Source organism: Triturus cristatus, chromosome 8 (assembly GCF_964204655.1).
Source record: "Triturus cristatus chromosome 8, aTriCri1.1, whole genome shotgun sequence".
NCBI classification, from domain to species: domain Eukaryota; kingdom Metazoa; phylum Chordata; class Amphibia; order Caudata; family Salamandridae; genus Triturus; species Triturus cristatus.
The window spans coordinates 1,158,678,012-1,158,697,825 of record NC_140591.1 but is presented as its reverse complement, the minus strand read 5'-3'; the positions used below and the strand labels follow the sequence as shown (position 1 = coordinate 1,158,697,825).

The 19,814-nt window shown below is 49.1% G+C and overlaps 1 protein-coding gene and 1 long non-coding RNA gene across 2 annotated transcripts in view; one reads left to right on the top strand and one right to left on the bottom strand.

Moving 5' to 3' along the window:
• LOC146805537 (uncharacterized) overlaps nt 1–19,575 on the top strand; it is a 154,475-nt gene extending 134,900 nt beyond the window's left edge. Inside the window, exon 2 of the long non-coding RNA XR_014967854.1 lies at nt 7,138–19,575. This is a non-coding gene — a long non-coding RNA (uncharacterized LOC146805537). The remainder of the gene's footprint in view (nt 1–7,137) is intronic.
• The window catches only part of LOC146805536 (lysozyme g-like), a 220,662-nt gene that overhangs the window by 27,271 nt on the left and 173,577 nt on the right, over nt 1–19,814 (bottom strand). The window contains exons 2-3 of the mRNA XM_085622794.1: nt 2,191–2,387; nt 1,929–2,064 (exon numbers count right to left, since the gene is read on the bottom strand). Of these exons, the coding sequence (XP_085478920.1) occupies nt 1,929–2,064; nt 2,191–2,387 (333 nt within the window). The remainder of the gene's footprint in view (nt 1–1,928; nt 2,065–2,190; nt 2,388–19,814) is intronic.

Sequence of the window (19,814 nt, the reverse complement as noted above, 5' to 3'; positions counted from 1 at the left end):
CTGGAACTCTCTTATACTACAGACTCCTGCCTCATCCTGCTGGAGATTTTTGACTTCCATAAAAGTGACTATGTCCGAACGTAGATATCTTCACCGCTACTTCATCCAGCGGCTCCCCATTGACAGCACTCCTTGGCCGGACATTACCTCCAGCCTTGCCCTGCTGAACTTTTCCTTCTCAGAACATCCATTCCAAAGGTAAGCGCTGACTGGGCCCAATCTACTTTTTGTATCCGACCGACGTTTCATTGCGGTTGACCATATTTTTCACCTGAGTCCCGTTTTTGCACGACTAGATGTCCGATGTCAGAGGTTTGATCTTTAAGGTGCTAGTCTTTACTAAAAACCTTAAAAATTCATAACTCTGGTTCTACTGATAGGAGTTTTGTTGTTTTCGTGTCAAATAGTTGATTAAAATGTACTCTCTTTTTCTAAATTGGTGTGGTACTTTTCTGGTGTTGAGTTATTACTTTATTACTGTTGGTGTGCTGCATAAAAAACCATGTACATTGCCTCTTCGTTAAAACTGACTGCTTTTTGTGTTAAGCTACCCAGGGTTAAGCACAAGTTAATCTAGTGACTTTTTGTGGTTCACCCTGCCAGGGATTGCAGCTGTTGGTTGACCTGGGCCAACATCTAAGTCAACCAACAATCCAATTTCTCACAAAAACCTTAAGCACTTTGGGCCAGATGTATGACCATTTTATTTTGCTCCACACAACTTGTGACTAATTGCGAGTCACAAATTGCAAGGCGCAAAATCAAATGTACAACAGTGTGTTTAACACTGTTTACGATTCCCAAAGGTGTCGCAAATTGCGAGTCTCATTAATATTAATGAGCCTCTTGCAATTAACAAGTCCATTGGGAATAACAGGCCCTCCCTGGGATGGGGACCTGCTGGGCTCAGCAGACAACCATGTCTGGTACTGCTTTGAAATAAAGCAGTTTTTTTAAAGGCAGCCTGTTTTCCTTAAAGGAAAACGGGATGCTTCTAAAAATTAATAAATAATGAAACGATTTCATTTCATTTTTTAAGGGCAGGCAGTGGTCCCTTGGACCACTGCCTGCCCTTAAAAAATATTTTCGCTCGCATTTGCTAAGGGGAAGGGGTCCCCTGGGGACCCCTTCCAATTTGCGTATGTATTATCACCTACTTGAAGTAGGTGGTAATTGGGAGTGTTTTGCGACCGCAAGTGCAGTCGCAAAACATTAGTACATGGTTTTAAAACTTGCTATTTGGAAGGGGACGCCCCTTCCAAATAGCAAGTTGCAAAACCTATTTAGCCAGTTGCAAATAAATTGCGACTCGCTAAATAGACTTTTTACATGGCCCATGATGTTTTTGTATGCGCGAACGGGTTAGCAAACCCGTTTGTGCATGCAAAACGGATCGTACATCTGGCACTGCCTTTGTATTTGCTATTTTTAATTGATTTGAATCATACTAATTTATATATTCATTTATTCACTACTGATTTATGACAACATTAAATGATTTGAGTTTGCATCTTTGCTAATTTGTTACTAAACCTTCATGTTTTGCAAATCTACCACACTCTGTTATCATTATGGGGCCTAATTGCTACACTGTCATTGATGTATTGTTGATTTGTTGAGTCATGCCTCAGTCTGGGACTAAAGGTTTATCCCCTGGAGTGCAGCTTGTACTTGAGTTTGGACCAACAATCTGCACCGCTTAAAATCCCATCCACCCTGCAATAGTACCATTCTAGCGCAAGGCCCATAAATCAGTGGTCTCACAACCCACTTAGGTTCATTTTCAGAGGTAATTGCAGACTTCACTGCTTAGGAAACACAATTATCGAGAAAGTCGTCACCCCTAGAGGCCTGAGGGGGTTCGAGGATTTGGAGTGAGATTGAAGGCGCGAGCAGTAGGAAATAGCCCCTGGTGTGCTGATACAGACCTTTCAAGTGCTGATTCTCAGACCAACTTGAAAACTTTTTCTTGATTGACTTGATCATGTTGATTATGATCTCTGTACCCTGGGAAATGTGTTCTTTACTGTTCCAATCACCTCTGATCTTCTCGCTTTTGCCAATCTAAAATACAAAGCAGCATTGGTACTACATTTCCATATGACCAGTTCAGGCACACATTTGAGACAATACTCTATGAGGATTATATATGGAACACCATGCCACTGCTGTGATGGTGATGGTGCTTACCTGCATCAAACCAAAGGCATTTCCTCCATTACCCCAGCCATTCTTCAGGGCAGCACCGGCACGGGATTTACGAGAAATGGTTCCAGCAATCACAGATGGATCCATGCACAATTTGCTGCCAACTGCTAAAATCACTGATTTGTATTTCTTCATGTTTTGGAGGTCAGTTGCTGCCATCTGGTGGGATGCACGGACCCCTGCAATGAAGATGGTAAAGTAGTAAAGATTATTGTTGACATTGTTGTTTGATCATTGACATTCTTCCCAGTCAAATATCCAGAGCTACAGGCACAGCCATCATAACAGGAACGGTCAATACCCTTTGATAGAGGCTGCAATGCCATTTGCTAACAGCATAACAAAAATTTAGCTGTAGCATTGCGTGCTCCTAAAAAACGTTTTTATAAACATTCACAAAGGGGAAGGGATCCTTTGTGGACTCCTTCCAGTTCGCGAATGGGTTACTATCTACTTGAAGTAGGCGGAAAAATTAGAATGTATTGCAACTGCATATTGGTTGCAAAACATTCACACCTACCACTGTGAGTCACAGTTAGGAAGTCACTCCCTTAACACGCTCCATCCTAATACCGAATCACAAACCCATTTTGCAATTCGGTAATAGGTTATTGAATAGTAAAATAGGCTTTGTACATAGAAAAATGTTTTTTTCTGGTTGCTGTTTGCTATCTAAAAAAAGCATCGTACATCTGGACCTTAGAAACATAGCTTACATAAAACATGACAGCGACCATTCACAATGCAGTGCAGGGGACTTGAAATGTAGCAAATCTGCCTTTTTCTGCATGGTCACCCCAGCTTTTTTACCTTTTTATGGATCTTATTTTTGCTGGTTATTGAACCCTGTACACCTTCTAAATAGGAGAAAAGTGCTGGTGCTCTCTCTTTAAACATGGTCAAATTATTTTATCCCTTATTGACATATTTAACTTGCCGACAGGTCCCTAGTATATGGTGTAGAAATGAGCTCAGGACCCGGAAATCAAACGCCACTTGTGGACTGCAGCACCTATTGTGCTATTGATATGTCTGGCCTGTAAAACAAGGCTTCAGGCCTACCATGTGTAGACTGACTGCCAAACCTGTCAAAATAACCCTTTTTGACTTGAGGAAAAACCTGCTTGAAATATTAATACGCCACCCCGAGGTACACTCTGTTGTTCACACAGTAGTGTCCCTGATATTTAAAAGTAGAACATGTCCAGAATTAGAGTTTGATATGTTCCTCCAGGGACTAACCCTCAAAAAGTTATTTTATTTCACCGGCTATAACTGGATTCTAGAAAATGTCAAAGTACGATTATAAACTTTAATCTGTAACTTTTAACATGAACAGCTATGATAGTCATTCAAAGTCTTTTTGTCGGGGCTTGGCCAGGCAAGATGACCAGGTGGAAGTAATCCACACTGGCTCCGCTGCCGCGTTGACTAACTAATGAGAAAACTGGGGCAAATTAATAGTGCAAGGTACGGATTGCCCATAGGAATGCCCAGGGGGTGACAAAGGACCGGCAAAAGCCTGGATAAAAGCCGTATAGCGCTGATCCGCACTTGAAGACGAGCAAACCATGAGCAGTTAAAATAGCGGAGCGGGCCGGCGCAAGAAGGGGTTGCCGTGCAGCGGCCCCCTCCTGACCGCTTCCCCCCTGGGAGAAAATAATCACAGCGTACAGTCTGAAAAATCGACTCAACACCCGGGACTCGGAAACGCACCGGAGGAGACTTAAACGACTGAACAACAGAGGCGCGAGCGATGCGGAGGAGCCAGCGTTGGAGAAAGCTCAACAGAGGTGATGCTTCAACGAAAGTGGTGAGGAATCCTGATGCCAGTTAGCATGACAGAGGCACCTGATGTTAGAACACCTGAGTAAAGTACCAGCAGCATATTTAAAATGAACAAAGACTTTGGGTAATCACGATTGTGCACAGTGGACATAGGTCAGAGTCTATATGACCCTATAATCTGTGATATAAAAAAATTAAATAACTTACAAACAGGGTCTGAGGACAGTCCCTAATTAGTGAAGGGACTGTTAACTATCAGAGAGGAGGAGTCAGCGACCATGATGGCTGCTCTGAACTGAAGCTCTGTGGTGGACCCGCTCTCCATTATCCAGAGAGGCGCTTTGCCTCGTTCAAATCCCACCAGACTCACAAATCCCGCAATCAGAATGCTGGCTGATCACACTGATCACAAAACCACCTTTCTGCAATCCTGATCAACCGCGATATGACCTGCGGAGTCCCCGTATGGGAGTGATCTAACATGGTGCCCGGAGATCTACGTGACCACACTCGGAGGTCGGGAGCCAGGTACTGGGATGCCACTAGTCTTACACCCCCTGCCCCCCCAGTAGGACAGTCCAGTCGGCTGGTGCCCAGGGACCCTCAAACTAGCGCCTTTTGCTGAATGAAGTGCTCCATAATACCAGTGATTACCGCCCCAACCAGCAATCTAAGCCCCCACCCTAAGTGCCTGACGCTTCCACGGGGGTGAAATCCGCCCCTTTGACCCATCTCGTGTTCCCGCTCTGCCAACATCGCACGCCTGCAGCTGGAGAAGGAGGAGCACTTAAACTCTATCGGCAGTGTCCTTCGAGATTCTCACGGACGCTCTCCTGAGGCGGTAAGTGGGGGCACATAAAACGGCCTTTCACAACCTGAACTTGGGTTTTGAGATCCTGATGGCGCCTATTTTAACCCCTATTAAACTCTGCACTTACTTTCTAAGCGGATCTCGCGGAGCCTGACTCTAAAATGGTGCCCACCAATGTATTTTCACCGGTATGGGAAGATGTCCCATCTGACAAGGAGGTTCCGATGTTCCACTAGGACATTGGGCTTTGCTGAGGAAACAATCCTAAGATCTAGAGACAACACAACCTACAGAGTCTTGGAGCTCAACAGACTTGATTTGCCTGGCTTTAAGATGACTGCCAAGCTACACTCCCCTTCCTATCCTGCCACCCTTGCCAGCTCCACCAGCCCGTCTCTGGACTCTAGACTTTTGGTCCCTTCCTGATCCTCATTTTTATCCGGCAGTGTCTGAAATGTATGACCGATTCCCGGTGGAGCTGCTCCGACAGCTATAGGGGAGACAGGCTCTGGCACACCGCTATGGCCGTCACCTACCAAGCCGGACCTTGGACTTATGTCTCGTCTCTTTCTCCGCTGCTGACTCCCTCCCGTGTAATCCCTGCTCTCCCTGGCCTTTTTCTTTTTTCTTTTTTGTTGATCTGGTTTTTCATGGTCGCTAATTACTCCTGTATTGAATTTGTATCCTTTCTGTAATTAATGTGATTATTTTTGTAATTTGTAACACACTTGTAAAGACGACGATTTGGCTCCAAAATGGTTTTCACACAAAGTATTTATTATGGAGTACAGAGAGCCGTCCCAGCTGGCACAGCTACAGCACAGAGTCAAACTGCAAGAACACTCAGAGCAGAACAAACCTAAACACTCTATATTACATCATAGTATTCTCACAAGTCCCTACCAGCATCACATCACCACACCTCCCCCCTTTTTTAACCAAAATAAAAACTATAACAACATAATAATACAACAGAATGTATAAAGAAGGAGAGAAAGGGAGAAAGAGAAAAAAAAATAAAAGCAAAAAGCAGGAATAAAACACAATATAACTTATACGTAATCTCGCAGTCTGCCTGGTTTAACATGAATTCTGGTGCTCTTTCTAATACCACTATCCTTTCTTAAAGTATTTTTGTCATTTTTTACATTCTTGTTAAAATAGCAAGGATCCTTGGCTACCCGAGAGGTATTCCACCAATTTCCATTGGCCAACTTAACAGCATTCTTCCTAACTTCCACAACCTGCTGAGAATATAGAAACTTTGAAAGACCTTTTCTAACTGACACTGGATTTTTTACTTTAACCGAATCCCCAATACAAATACTGTGAATTTCTTTCTCAATAGCAGGTTCAATTTTCTTACAAATTTCAGATGATTTTTTATTAGCAGAATCCCACATGCTCCTCATGTCACAATCACGGTGGAAAGATTTCACCATCCAAAAAGGATAAACCTGTGAAGGAGCTTTCCTCCCTCTCATGAGTTCGAATGGACTAAAATTACCACGAAAAACATTACCCCAAAAGTGTCATTACTTGTCTCAATAAGATCTGGCTAATAATAGTTATCTGAAGAGAAATGGTGTGGTGAATTCTCTACTTTATCAGTGGGGATTAAAGGTTCAAGCGTCTCATCTCTAGAAAAGGTTGCACTCCCCACTGATGTGACATCTACATCATTGATTGATGAAGCAGTGGTACTTTAGGAGATTTCCATATTAATTTTGTTTATACCCCTACCACTTACCTACAATTGGTAACATTTTACGGTCCTAAAGAAGGTGGATAAAACGTGTTACAGTACACCAAAACGTACGTTGACCTGTTTATGTTTTTACCCAACCCACAAGATGGTCACAAAGATTTCAACATCTTTGTCCCTTGTTTGACCATTTTCTGTATGTGTTTTTGGGTAGGTTGTTAGTGTGGATGGTATGTAAGAGATTGAATGTGGATGTATGAGGTAGCATGAGTATGTATTCAAGTGTGAGGGGTTTTGTTAAGAAAAATTCTACTTGATGTGCAACAATGGTTATGATATTTGCAATTGTACAAACAAATTCTAAAAAAGGAAAAATGGAAAAAAGTGTTTATAATATATATGCTTTTAAATGTTTTTTGTACACTAATAATGAAATAATTAGAAAGAAAATAATTCGAAAGAAAATGATAAAAATGTTTCTTATAAAGTAAGTTTGCGTATGTCTCAGATAATATAGTAGTAATTCAGAGGAGCAGTCATAGCCCTAAAAGAGCAAAGAAATAGAGGTCAGGTGGGAGGTTGTCTTTGACATCTTGTTTGTTATTTTGTCTCCCTTTTCCCTCAGACCTTAAATGCAACCTTTAGAGGGGGTCCCTTTTTTGTAGGAGGAATCCTCCAGGGTGCAGCACGACGGCCCTGTGGGAGGGAGAACACAGCGGGCTTTGAAAGTGGCAGCAGCATTGAGGGGAGACGTGGAGAAGACTCCTGGCCGGTGGCTGACATTAAAATGATGGCCGTGGCCCGAGATTGCACAGCTCTTCAATAAAGGAACACCTGGGGGAAGCTACCCCACCCTGTACTCCGCAAAGCCAGCGAGGTAAATCAAAACAAAAAGGCTAAGCCTGACAGCCTAAGAAAGGGGGTCACACAGAGCTGCTCTAAAGCAACCAGGCAAACCCCTGCCTGACCCAGGCATGGTGAATGTTTAGAAGAAACAGGCCTAGGAGACAACTGATACAGCTCTAGCTCAAGCATAAATACTCATCAGGAGAAATTCCCCCAGCAGAAATCAGCAGGAGGCCAAGGGTCAGCGCATATGCCACCTAAGAAATCCTCAAAAAGGGTGTCCAGCTATTTCACCCAACTGAAAAAAAGACGCTCGCAAGCAGGAAGACACAGGAAGGGATATGGCCCTCACCAAAGACAAAGTGTGGCCTCACTTAGAGACTTTAAAGCAGAACTACGTGCAGATCTCAAGCAGGATATGGCAGCATCCATCGACCAACTAAAGGCAGAACAAATCAGTCGCATGGCCGCACTGCAACAGAACATGGACTCCATAGGCACCACGAAACTGGATCTGGAGGCAAAAACTCTTGATCTAGAGCAAAAAGCGACGGGAACTTTGAAGCAGTAAAAGACCTCCAAACTCAGCTCCACGCAGCTCTACTGAAAAATAAAGACCTTGAAAATAGGTCCAGATGGGATAATATAAGAATCTGGGACCTGGTGGAGGGGGCAGAGGGACCAGATGTAGAAGCTTTTGTAGTGGGCCTGTTTGGAGAAATAATAGGCAAAGATCACTTGAACATCAAGGTAGAGCGATGCCACTGGGTGGGGGATTGGCCCCAGGAGGGCGACACCATACATGGGATGTCCTAGTCAAACTACATTCATTTAAAGTGAAGGAAGTGAAACTGCAGGCAGTCTGAAAAAAAGACGTGATCACCTATCAAGGATTCAACTGCACCTTGTATCAAGACTTGACGTAAGCAACCCTTAAATGTAGTCAACAATTCAGACAGGTAACAGAAAAACTGCACCACAAGCACATCAGATACCGCTGGACATACCCCTTCAGACTATCCTTTGCTCACATCAATAAAGAATAACATGTAACAAACCTGGAGTATGTGCTAGACCTCCTGGGTTTGCCACACCCAGACACGGCAGACAACCATAAATTGCACCCGGGGACCTCCAATGAACGAGAAAAGAAAATCAGTTGCACACCCAACACTGACTGCGAAATCCGAAGAAGTGACAGACTATACTTGACAAGCTAATATTTTGCACCGATGCCTCAACTGGTAGCTTACACTATATATTGCCTCTCCATTAGGGCAGACTAAGATTGAGAAACTGACATATAACTGTTTAAGGTCAAATGATTCAGTGCTTGTGTTAAGAAAAGGGGGACTCTACATCACTACTTATAGATTTCCCCGGGGTCATGAAGGTTCTAGTGCCCTGACACGTATCAGCAAGCGAAGAGCCATGGTGGTGTACAAGGTCCAAGCCACAGACGTTAATGGTTAACCACCAAACGAGTAGAGTTAGGTTGGGACAGTTATTGTCCCAAAAGTTGGTTATGGGGAGGGGATTGGGATACATAAGTTTTGCATACCACATGGACAAAATAGAAGGGTGGCACGAGAGCTTAACAAAGAGAGGGAACACACGTAGTAGAGGGATGGTAATTCTGGCTGCAGGGGCGAGGGACTGGGGACAGGATTAAGAGACACAGAGAGGGATCCAAGGCTGTCCAATGTGAGGAAAACAGTTGGATTACTTTTGGATAAATATAGTATCCTGGAACGTGAGAGGTCTCAACGCACCTCTTAAAAGACAAAAGATATGGAAATATCAGCTAGATCACCACTATGATGTAGTGGTACTGCAGGAGACACACCTTAAGAGACCAGTGAACCACAGATGGAAACATAAAAAGTATCCTCTGATCTATAAATCCTCAGCAGGTACAAAACAGAAAGAAGTAGCACGGATGTTCCACTCCGCGACAAAGTTTCAACCCGAGGGGTATGAAACAGATAAAAATGGGAGGTTTGTAATGGTGAAGGACAGACTACAGGGGCAACTATGCACATTTGTCTCAGCATATGCACCAAATACGGGTCAACTCGAATTTATCGCATCCCTACTAGCAATAGTTGGAGGTTTCATGGAGGGCCCCCTCATGCTGATGGGGGACTTCAATCTCACATGGCACTCAGAATTAGATAACACCCACCAGCGTCGTGCACATACTGGCAGTTTCTCCAAAGTGATAATACAAAATATCCTAGATCTGGGACTTAGGGACATGTGCATAATGCTGCATCCCACTATGAAAGACTTCAAATTCTTCTCCCATGTTCATCAATCCTACTCCAGGTTAGATTATATCTTCCTTAGCCAAGGGCAATTGAGTGATCTTCGAGCCGTAAAAATCTACCCCATCACTATCTCAGACCATGCACTGCTTTTCATATGTCTAGATTGGAATGCACATCCCACTAAAAGCTCACGATGCTCCTTTTCTACCTCCATTACATGGGACAGATTATTACGGGATGAGTTGCGCACGGAAATTAAAGAATATTTCCAAATAAACCTCCCACAAGAAACCACACCGTCCAACAACTGGGACGCCTTTAAAGTAGTTATAAGGGGTAAATGTATCTAACTAAATTCAATGCTGAACAGGCAAAGGGCTAGATAGTGCTAGAGGAGGAACTCCAAGAATTAGAGCAGGCACATAAAAAAGAACCCACGAAAACCCTCCAACGTAAACTGACCACGTTGAAGGGAAAATAAACACAATTTATACCAATGGAGCAGAATTGACTCTCCTGCGCTTGTGACGAATCGCATACAAACAGGGAAATAAGGTTGGGCCCTCTTGGTGAGACAATTTAGAGTTAAAAGAGAATGAGAATAGGTAGGGGATGTAAAAGATGCACATGGTAAGCTAGAAAAAAGAGAGGTAGGGAAAGCCTGGATTTTCTGGGCATACTATGAGTCTCCATATCAGGCAGATGAGACAGGTCCTTTGGCCCAGAAGGAATACTTAGACTTAGATCACAACTTCTCCAAATGAATTTTTAAGTTGCTTAATTACTGAATAAGAGGTACAATTAGCTATCAAGGCTTTAAAACCACACAAGCCACCAGGACCAGTTGGTTTAATGACTCATTTTTACCAAACATTTACAATAGTAGTGGTGCCCCATTTGACCTCTCTATTTAACCATATCGCATCCGATACAGCGTTCACTCACTCAGTGAGTGAGGCCCTAATAATGGTTCTATCCAAATCAGGGAAAAACGCACAACTATGCTCCGCATATGGGCCGAAAGCACTTTTTAACCTGGATGCCAAGTTATATTGCAAAATACTGGCTAACAGACTGGAAGACCTGATGCCCGAACTGATACACCCCGATCAATCAGGGTTCATTAAAGGACGACAGACCCACTTAGAGGAAAAGGCCTCGAAGTGTCGGTTCCCGGCAATTCTACTGGGGCTCGATGCCCAAAAGGCAGTTGATAGAGTTGCATGGACTTTTCTCTTCCAGACGTTAAAGTGATTTGGGTTCTTCGAGACATTTGTTTGCCTTGAGTATCAAACCCTTTGCAGCCAGGATAAGGGCAAGGCCAGATGTCAAGGGCATACAGTTTGGCTCAGAAGAGCATAACATTTCATTTTTCGCAGATGACATACTCTTAACACTAACAGAACCACGAGCATTGCTGACTGCCCCGCAGGAAGAACTTCAATCCTTTGAAAAAATAGCTGGGTTCCGGGTTAACCTCTAAGTCCTTTATTTTAAATCTTACCCTCTCAGAGGGAGAGATGACTTCCCTGGTAAGGGATTTCCCTTTTATGTTTAAAACGTTTTTATTGAAACAAAACAAACCATGGGGGAGGGGGATAGGAGGTTAGGGTACATATAATACAATCAAAGAAAAAGGGGGCAACTCGAGAGGGTTGGCGATGGATAGCTCGATGGGCCAGGGGAAAAGCACAATAAATGAAAGGCTAGAAATGCAATCTATGGAATCCCTGCGTGCATATCCAACACCCCAAATCTGAGCAATGAAAGCCAGCATCAACTCAACGAGGCACACTCCACCCCCCCCCATCCCCCAGCCATCCAATAAAGAAAGGAAGAAAGAAAAAACAATATCCCACCCCCCCCGTCCTATGGTCCTGCGCCAGATTAGTCCTCACCAAGAAGCCCCGCACACCCCCCCCCCCGGGGGCCCCGTCTCACATGTGATCTAGTCCGCCGGGATCACCGGCGGCGTCAACCTGAGAAGCCTAAGATACCTCGGGCAGGTGAGCTCCCGGAATTCGGTGGACAGCAGCGCTAGAAAGGGTTGCCACAGCTCTTCAAATTGGTCTATCTCCTCCGCCACCGTAAGTGACAGCTTCTCCATTCCCAGCACATGCCAAAGCCTATGCAACCAGCCCGTGATGGAGGGGACAGTGGTGGTGCGCCAGTGGATAAGGATGTTCTGGACAGCAGACCCCAGCGCAATCGCGATCTGCCTGCCCCTGCGGGACTTCAGTGGGTACATTAGGTCATTGGGGAGGCCCAGCAGAACATACGCCGGGAAGCGCGGCAGCTCTATCCCAAAGTGCTTATCCACCTCGTCCAAAACTTCCTTCCAGTAAGCGGTCAGCACGGGGCAATCCCAAAGAATGTGTGAGAGGGTACCCTCCTGCCCGCAGCCCCGCCAGCACCCCTTGTCAGTGTGTTTATGCATTTCATGCAGTCTCTCCGGGGTGTAGTACCAATAAGTGGACACCTTGGTAAAGGTCTCCGTAAGGCCCGTGTGATACGCAGAGTGCCGCGCCCGATACGCAATTTTGTCCCATTCCTTGTGGCTGAGTGTCCTACCCAATTCCCTGTGCCAGCGCTCCCTCCCCGGGTTGTAATAGTGAAACGGCGGGGGTTGTAGGTACTTATACAGATCGGTAATTAGCTTAGCGTCGGAGGTCCGGGTGGCCAGCCACCTCTCATACGGTGTAATTTGACGAGCAGCGGTGTCACGCACTTGGGGCTGGAGGGCCCAATGCCGAACCTGCATGTAGCGCAATCTGTCCAGCTCCGTCAGGCCGAACTCCTGGCGGAGTTGCTGAAAAGGAATCACTCCCTCCGGGCCATAGACCTGGAAGAGCGCCCTGCAGCCCGCCTGCACCCAATGGGAGAAAACTCCCGGCTCCATCCCTGGGGAAAAGTCCGGGTTGCCCACTATGCGTGTGAACGGCGAAGGGAAGGTGGTGAGGCCCCGAGTCTCACAGACTGCATCCCACACCCGCAGGGGGACCCGCGTAACGAAAGAAGCGTATAGGTTAGGGGGGCGATGCGCGCGGCGCAAGAATGGAACCTCTTGTAAGGTGCGGCCCGCCACTGCCTGGTCTTGAAAGAGCCAGTGTTTGTCGGACTCCCACCTGCTCCACTCCACCAGATAACGCAGCTGTGCCGCCTGAAAGTACTTACGGAGGTCCGGAATACCGAGACCCCCCGCCTCCGGAGCAAGCGTGGAGAGGACCCTCTTCATTCGTGGCTTGCGGCCCTGCCACACAAAGCGGGAGATGTCAGCCTGCATTTGTCGTATCCAGCCCACCGGGGGCTGGAAAGGAAGGGCCCGGAAAAGATACAGTATCTGGGGCAACACCGTCATCTTAACCGCCGCGATTCGCCCCAACCAGGACAGTAGGCCCTTGCTCCAGCGACCAAGCTCCTCCTTGATCTTCTTGCTGAGGGAGGCATAATTGGCCGTTACCATCTCCGGCAATGTGGGCGCCAGCAGAATCCCCAGGTATGGCACCGTGGACGAGGACCACTGCATGGGGAAGAGTCGCTGAAGGTCCCTCCTGGTGTCCGCAGCCAGGGACACGTCTAACGCCACTGACTTGCTCATATTCATTTTGAAGCCGGCCGCACAGGCAAAGGCGTCCAGTTCCTGGAGGCAAGCAGGCAGCGACCTCCTAGGGTCGTCCAAGGTCAACAGGACATCGTCCGCGTAGAGACTGACAGTGTGGACATACTGGCCCATCCGGACCCCAATAGCGTCCGGGTTATCGCGAATCCTCTGAGCAAACGGCTCCATGTAGAGAGCAAACAAGAGCGGCGAGAGGGGGCAGCCCTGCCTCGTGCCGCGTTCGATGGCAAATCCGCCGGAGCTACACCCGTTGACCCGTACCGACGCTGAAGGATGCTTATAACAGTTGAATACCATGGTGCGGAACTTATCCCCGATTCCCAATTTCTTGAGAACCAGCTCGAGATACGGCCAGTGAACTCTGTCGAAGGCCTTCTCCGCATCAACGGACAGCAACATCCGCTCCCCCGGGATGCGCGAGGCCTTCTCCAGAACATGCGTCACCCGCTTGGTATTGTCAACCGTCTGTCTGCCGGGTACAAAGCCAGCCTGGTCCGCCTCCACCAATCCGGGGAGGTGCGGACCCAGCCGGGACGCTAGAATCCCTGTATACAACTTGAGGTCGACATTTAAAAGCGAGATGGGTCGATATGAACCGCAGAGGGCCCGGTCCTTCCCAGGTTTCGGGATTACCGCGACCGTTGCCCTCAGGAGATCCGGTGGGATGGCTCCCGGTTCGGAAAAGGAATTAAATAGCCGAGTAAGGACAGGGGCCACCGCCGTGCAAAAAGTCTTGTAAAACAAAGACGTGTACCCGTCCGGGCCCGGGGCCTTACCATGCTTCAGCCGCGCGATAGCGGAAATCACTTCCTCAACATGGATATCCCGCTCCAGGTGGTCCGCCTGAACCGGATCCAGCACCGGAAGGGTCACCGACTCCAAGTAGCCTGTGGCATCCCGTGGCGAGGAGGGCTCCTCAGCATACAACGCCTCGTAGAAGCCGCGGTAAGATTCCGCTACCTCTGCGTCCCCGGAGACAGCCACCCCGTCCGTGCCCACCAGTTCCTTCACGACGCCATGCTGCTGCGTGACCCGGAGCCGGTGTGCTAGGAGCTTGCCACATTTGTCCCCCCCAGTGTAGAAGGCATTTTTCAAGCGTAGGGCGGCATACTCCGCCCTATCAAGATCCAGTGCCGACAGGAGCTTCCTCGCAGCCTTCAACTGCCTCCACACCCTTGGTGCCCCCGTGCGGCGGTGGACCTGCTCAAGCTCCCGGACCTGAACGGTCAGCTCGTCCCTCTTCCATTGCCGCTCCCTATTTTCGGCTGTGGAGATAGAGATAAATTCCCCCCGGAGGACTGCCTTCAATGCCGCCCACTGTGTCGCCTGCGAAGTGTCGGTGTTGCTATTGTGAGTTAGGTAGTCCTGTATGACCTCTCCAATGCGCTGCACTACAGACTTTTTGTGTAAAAGGGTATCCCGGAGGCGCCACACCCCCCGAGAGGGGGAGGCCGCCGGCCACTGGAAAACGCCGGTGACTGATGAATGGTCAGACAGGGTCAGGACCCCGATGTCCACCGCCGTGGCAGCGGCACGCATCGGTCCACTCACCAGAAGGTAGTCCAGCCGTGAGTAGGTGCGGTGTGCGTGTGAAAAGTAAGAGTAGTCCCTATCCGTGGGGTGCATGGAGCGCCAAAGGTCGTGTAAATCCATTTCCGCAATCCGGGCCTTCACAGCCTGGGACAGTTCCCCCGTCTGCGGGAAGCGCTGCGCCGATCTGTCCATCACAGAATCGAAGACAATATTAAGGTCTCCCCCCAAAATGACGTGGCGGTCGGGAGAAGCAGTGACATCCACCAACACGGAGTCTAGGAAGCGTTCTTGATGGTCGTTTGGGCTATAAACGGAGCCGACCGTAAACGCTATGCCTCCTAAGCGCATGCGATACGCCAGAAGCCTCCCCTTCTGTTCAGCACACTTATACAAGACCTCCCCCCTAAAGGAGCTCGCTAGAAGAATGGCTACCCCCGCCGTCTTGTTCGCTGCCGAGGAGAAAAACTGGGTAGGGAACTTAGCAGAGCGCAGCCTATGGCAATCCCGGGACAATAAGTGGGTCTCCTGCAAAAGGCAAATGTCCGCCTGCGTCCCCTCCAGCAAAGATAAGATCGCTCTGCGCTTCACGGGGTTATTCAGACCCTGAACATTAAGGGTCACTACCTTTAGGGCCGACATTCCTCTCGGGGATCAGGAACGCCGTGCAATGGGCAGGGGATCAGCGGGTAGGGCGCGCGGGGCAGCCGCGCGGGACAAGCCAAAACAGACCAAGCGTGGGCATGGACAACATCGGACGGGACCTCCCCAACCCCAGAACAACCCCTACACCCACCCAAAACACAACCCTGGCAACTAGCCAAACGCAAACTCAAACACCCCATTGTCCCAGACAAGCCCCAAAACGGGCAAGTCCGTAGAAAAGAACGAAGTGGACGTCCAGCCACTCACCTCCATCCGCTCCCCCCCGACCCCCCCGCCCCGTACCCAGCAGTTAAAGAAGCTAAAGGCATCTCCCCCCGGAGTGAGTGTTAGGCCGTCAAGGCCACGCCGGTGGAGCCGGCCGAGTCCCTGGCCGCCGCCCTCAAAGCGTCGGCCATGTCCGCCCTGATGGTAGGGGAGTCAGGACGCCCTGCGCTGGCCGCTGATCGTCGCCTCGTCGACCTCCGCCGGCTCTGTCTCTCCGAGGGCCTCCACGACGGTGTAGCTCCTTCCTCCTCCGCCGCCGTAAGCCCCAGGACTCCACAAATGTCCTGCAAGGAGCGTAGCTGGTGTAGCACCCCATTCCACCGGAAGATCAGGCGGAAGGGATGTCCCCAAGAGTACGGCGTCTCGTGTTCGCGCAAAAAGTCAGTGGCAATCCTGAAGGACCTGCGTTTCTGCAGCGTGATGGCGGAGAGGTCCTGGTAAAGCGCCACCGGCCGCTCCCGGAAAGTCAGGGGCTGTTTCCTGTGGGCCTCAGTCATGATGCGTTCCTTCAGCGGGAAGTCGGGCAGGAAGGCCAGAATGTCCGGTGGAGGTGCCGATGACTGGCGCTGCCGGCCAACCCTATGTGCCCTATCAATGCTAATGGGGAAGTCCGCAGCTTCCCCCAGTATCTCTCGGAACAGGTCCCGCAGGGAGCCCCCCAGATCGGACCCCTCGTCTGCAGTCGGCACACCACGCACTCGAATGTTGTTCCTCCGTGATCTGTTCTCAAGGTCCTCAGAGTGGGCCTGGAGCTCAACACACTGCTCCCGGAGGCGGAGAACGTCCTGTTGAAGATGGACTATCTCCTCCTCCCGGCGTTGGGCCTCCGTCTCCACCATTTCAACGTGCTCGCCAAGGCCCTCCACTTCCCTGCGCACTTCCCGGACCTCGCTGGCCACCTCCCGCTTCAGTGTCTGGAAGTCCTCCCTGAGGGAGCTAAACAGTTCCTCCATAAAGGTCCTCGTGACGGGTGGCTCCCCCCCGTCACATCCGCCGAGGCCCGGGAGGACCCCGGCGAAGGCTGTGTTCTGTCCCGCAGTTGCTGGGCCCTGCCAAGCATGTCCGGCAGGGTGCGGTCCCCTTTCTTCGAGCCGCCTCTTCCAGACATCGCAAGCACTGCGGTCGGGCACAGGTCCAGCCGCCCTAGGGGTGCCCAGCTGCTGGCAAGTGCTCGACGTGGGTGTCCCCCCACAAGCAGAGTCGCTGCGTCACAGGTGACAAAATGGCGGTCCAGTCCGGTCACCGCCAGCCGCGGGTGCCCATCCGAGACAGCAATGGCAGCTACAGTGGGGGGCTCCTCATCAGCACATCCCCCAGAGAGTCAGCCCGGCAGCCGCGGCGGTCACATACATCCACCAGCAAGGGCTCCAGTGAAGGCCAACACCACTGATCCCTCGGGGACCAGATGGCGGCAGGGGGGGGCAGGGCAGAACGACCAGGTCCGGCGACACCACCGGTGCCCCCAAAACGCACAGCACTCAAAGAGGTTCCGCCACCGGTTTCAGTCTGTCACACGCAAGGGCCCAGACGGGCCGACCCCAACAGAAAGTCCGCCGTACTTCGGTCAAGGGACAGGGGCCCCGCAGTGCGAAGTGTCACCGACACAAGTCTGAGTGCCAAAGCGCCCGTCCTAAGTCTCCCGCACCGTCGGGTCCCCTCCCGCGGCTCCTTCACCCTCCGTCGAGCGACGGGCCAGATTCCCTCCAGATCGCAACTTTCAGCACCAGGCCCAGCCGAGGCGCACGGACAGCACTTCGATGCGCTCCGCCTCCCAGGCCTCCGTCGCTCCTCGAACTCGATCAGACTTTTTGGGGACTTCCCCCGAGGCGATCCGAACCAAAGCGGCAACAATGTGCGCACCAGGTGCTCCGCCACGCTCCTCTCACACGCTGAGCCTCAGCGGGGGGAGAAAAGCATAAGAAAAGGGCTCAAGCTCGGCCGGGCCGGAGGAGCTACGGGAGGAAGCGTCCGCTCACCCCGCCATCTTGGCCACGCCCCCGGATTTCCCTTTTAAATGGGCCAAACACAACATCACATATTTGGGGGTGAGAATCACAGCTACTATAGGTGGATTATACGGGGCGAATTACCCTCACTTCTGCAACAATTACAGACTGACCTCAAAAGGTGGGGATCGTTATATTTTTCTTAGTTGGGCCATTTACATGCAGTCAAAATGATGATTCTTTCAAAATGGCTATATCTATTTCAAGCCCTCCCAATCACCCCGACCACGATTTCTTTTCTACATTACGCACAATGACCATGCTTTATGTCTGGCAGAATGGACATGCTAGGCTCCCCTTCAAACATTGCAGAAGAATCTAGAGACGATGGTGGTGTGGCCCTCCCGGACTTTGCCCTATACTATAAAGCGACACAGCTGAGAGTAATTACAGAATGGTCCCTAAGAGATTAAGATAAACACTGGTTACACATGGATAGGGCGATAGTGGGTAGAACTATCTGGGATGTGCTCTCGGAACCAAGGGAGGATCAACCTAGGAATGATTACTGGAGTACTCCCACCCAGCCCACACTTAAGGTGTGGGATGAGGTTACAAAAGCTGAGGAATGGCCGACCTTTCCCTTCCCATACACCCGATCCATTTCAATCCTGCTTTCCCAGTGCCAACGCAGCCAGGACCTTTTGATGCATGGAGGGAAGGAAGGTGTCTCACACAATCAGACCTATTCCATAACTCTGACATACTAACCTTAGAACACTGCCTGAGCGATTTTAACCTCCCACCCACTGAACAATATCATTATGTTCAGCTCAAGCACTGGGCATTGAGTCCAGAAGTCAGAGCAGCAGCAACCCGAAAATTAACACCCATTGAAAAGTTTGTTAGGAGGGTGGGATCCTCACAGGGAGCTATCTCTTTCCTATATGCGTTGTTGTTGTCCACACTACATAAGCCTAGACCCCGCTTTATGGACTTCTGGGAACTTACGTTAGGGACTGAGATTACTGAAAGACAGTGGAAAACCCTCTGGAAGGATACTGCCAAAAACAATCACTCCATGTGAATGAGAGAGGATCACTACAAGATGATCTATGACTAGTGTCTATACCCCACAAAACTGAAACAAATAATCCAGGGGACCTCAGATCTGTTTTGGAGAGGCTGCAGGCTGCTAGGAGACTTTTGCCATATTTAGTGGGATTTCCTGATGATTCGCCCTTCTGGGGTGGTCATTCTGGTGCAGATCAGGGAAATCCTGGGTACCCAATTCCAGACACTCCTGAATTTGCACTCCTGGGACTCAGAACTGGCTTCCTGCAGTACCAGACGAAGGGGGATAAGGCAATTATGTGACATGCCCACCTCTAGAGGGCACTTAAGATAGAAAGAATGGCAGACATTTTTAGAAATAATTGTAAAAAATGTGAATACTCATGGGGCCCCCTAGTGGAGTGCTTGTTGCGGTGCCTACCACTGACAACATGTCAACCAATCATAAGATCGCTACACCTATTCCAATGTTAGCCAATGAAAACCAAAGCCCGAACAACCCTTTTTCAGACTGTATAGGTTTGACTGGAATTTCCCATCTCTAATTGCCGGTTACAGTTCACACGGAGTGACCATCCAATCTCAATCCATCCAACACCTACCATATGTTTAAGGGAAGGTCAAGGTGGGAGGGGGTGAAGGGCGGGACTAGAGGACATTTTTGGTTTAGTATAAAAGTTTAGAGCTAGCAAATACCAACATGGACTGAATAAAAGTTAACACTATACCATATTCGTCGAGCAACTATACTACCTGTAGACTGTGAATATATTGGGAAAGGATGGCATGATTGTGTAACAGACATTGCTTGCTATTGCACTTAAAATCAATAAATAAAAAGCAATTCATTGGTGCTGTTGGATTTTTAATAAATATTTAGGAAAATATCCTTTTCTAAAGTTGCCCTTTCTCTTCTTAGAGCTCCTAGGAAGCTAATTTACACTAGCCTGACAGTAGCTGCCCAGCCAGTGCTTGACCTTAGTGAGGTGTGAAAACTGCTCCCAGAGTAGAATAATGTCCTAGGCCTGGTGGCAAGATGGGCTGGGTGTGGGGCATGTGATCCCTACCAGCTCACGAATGACAGTTG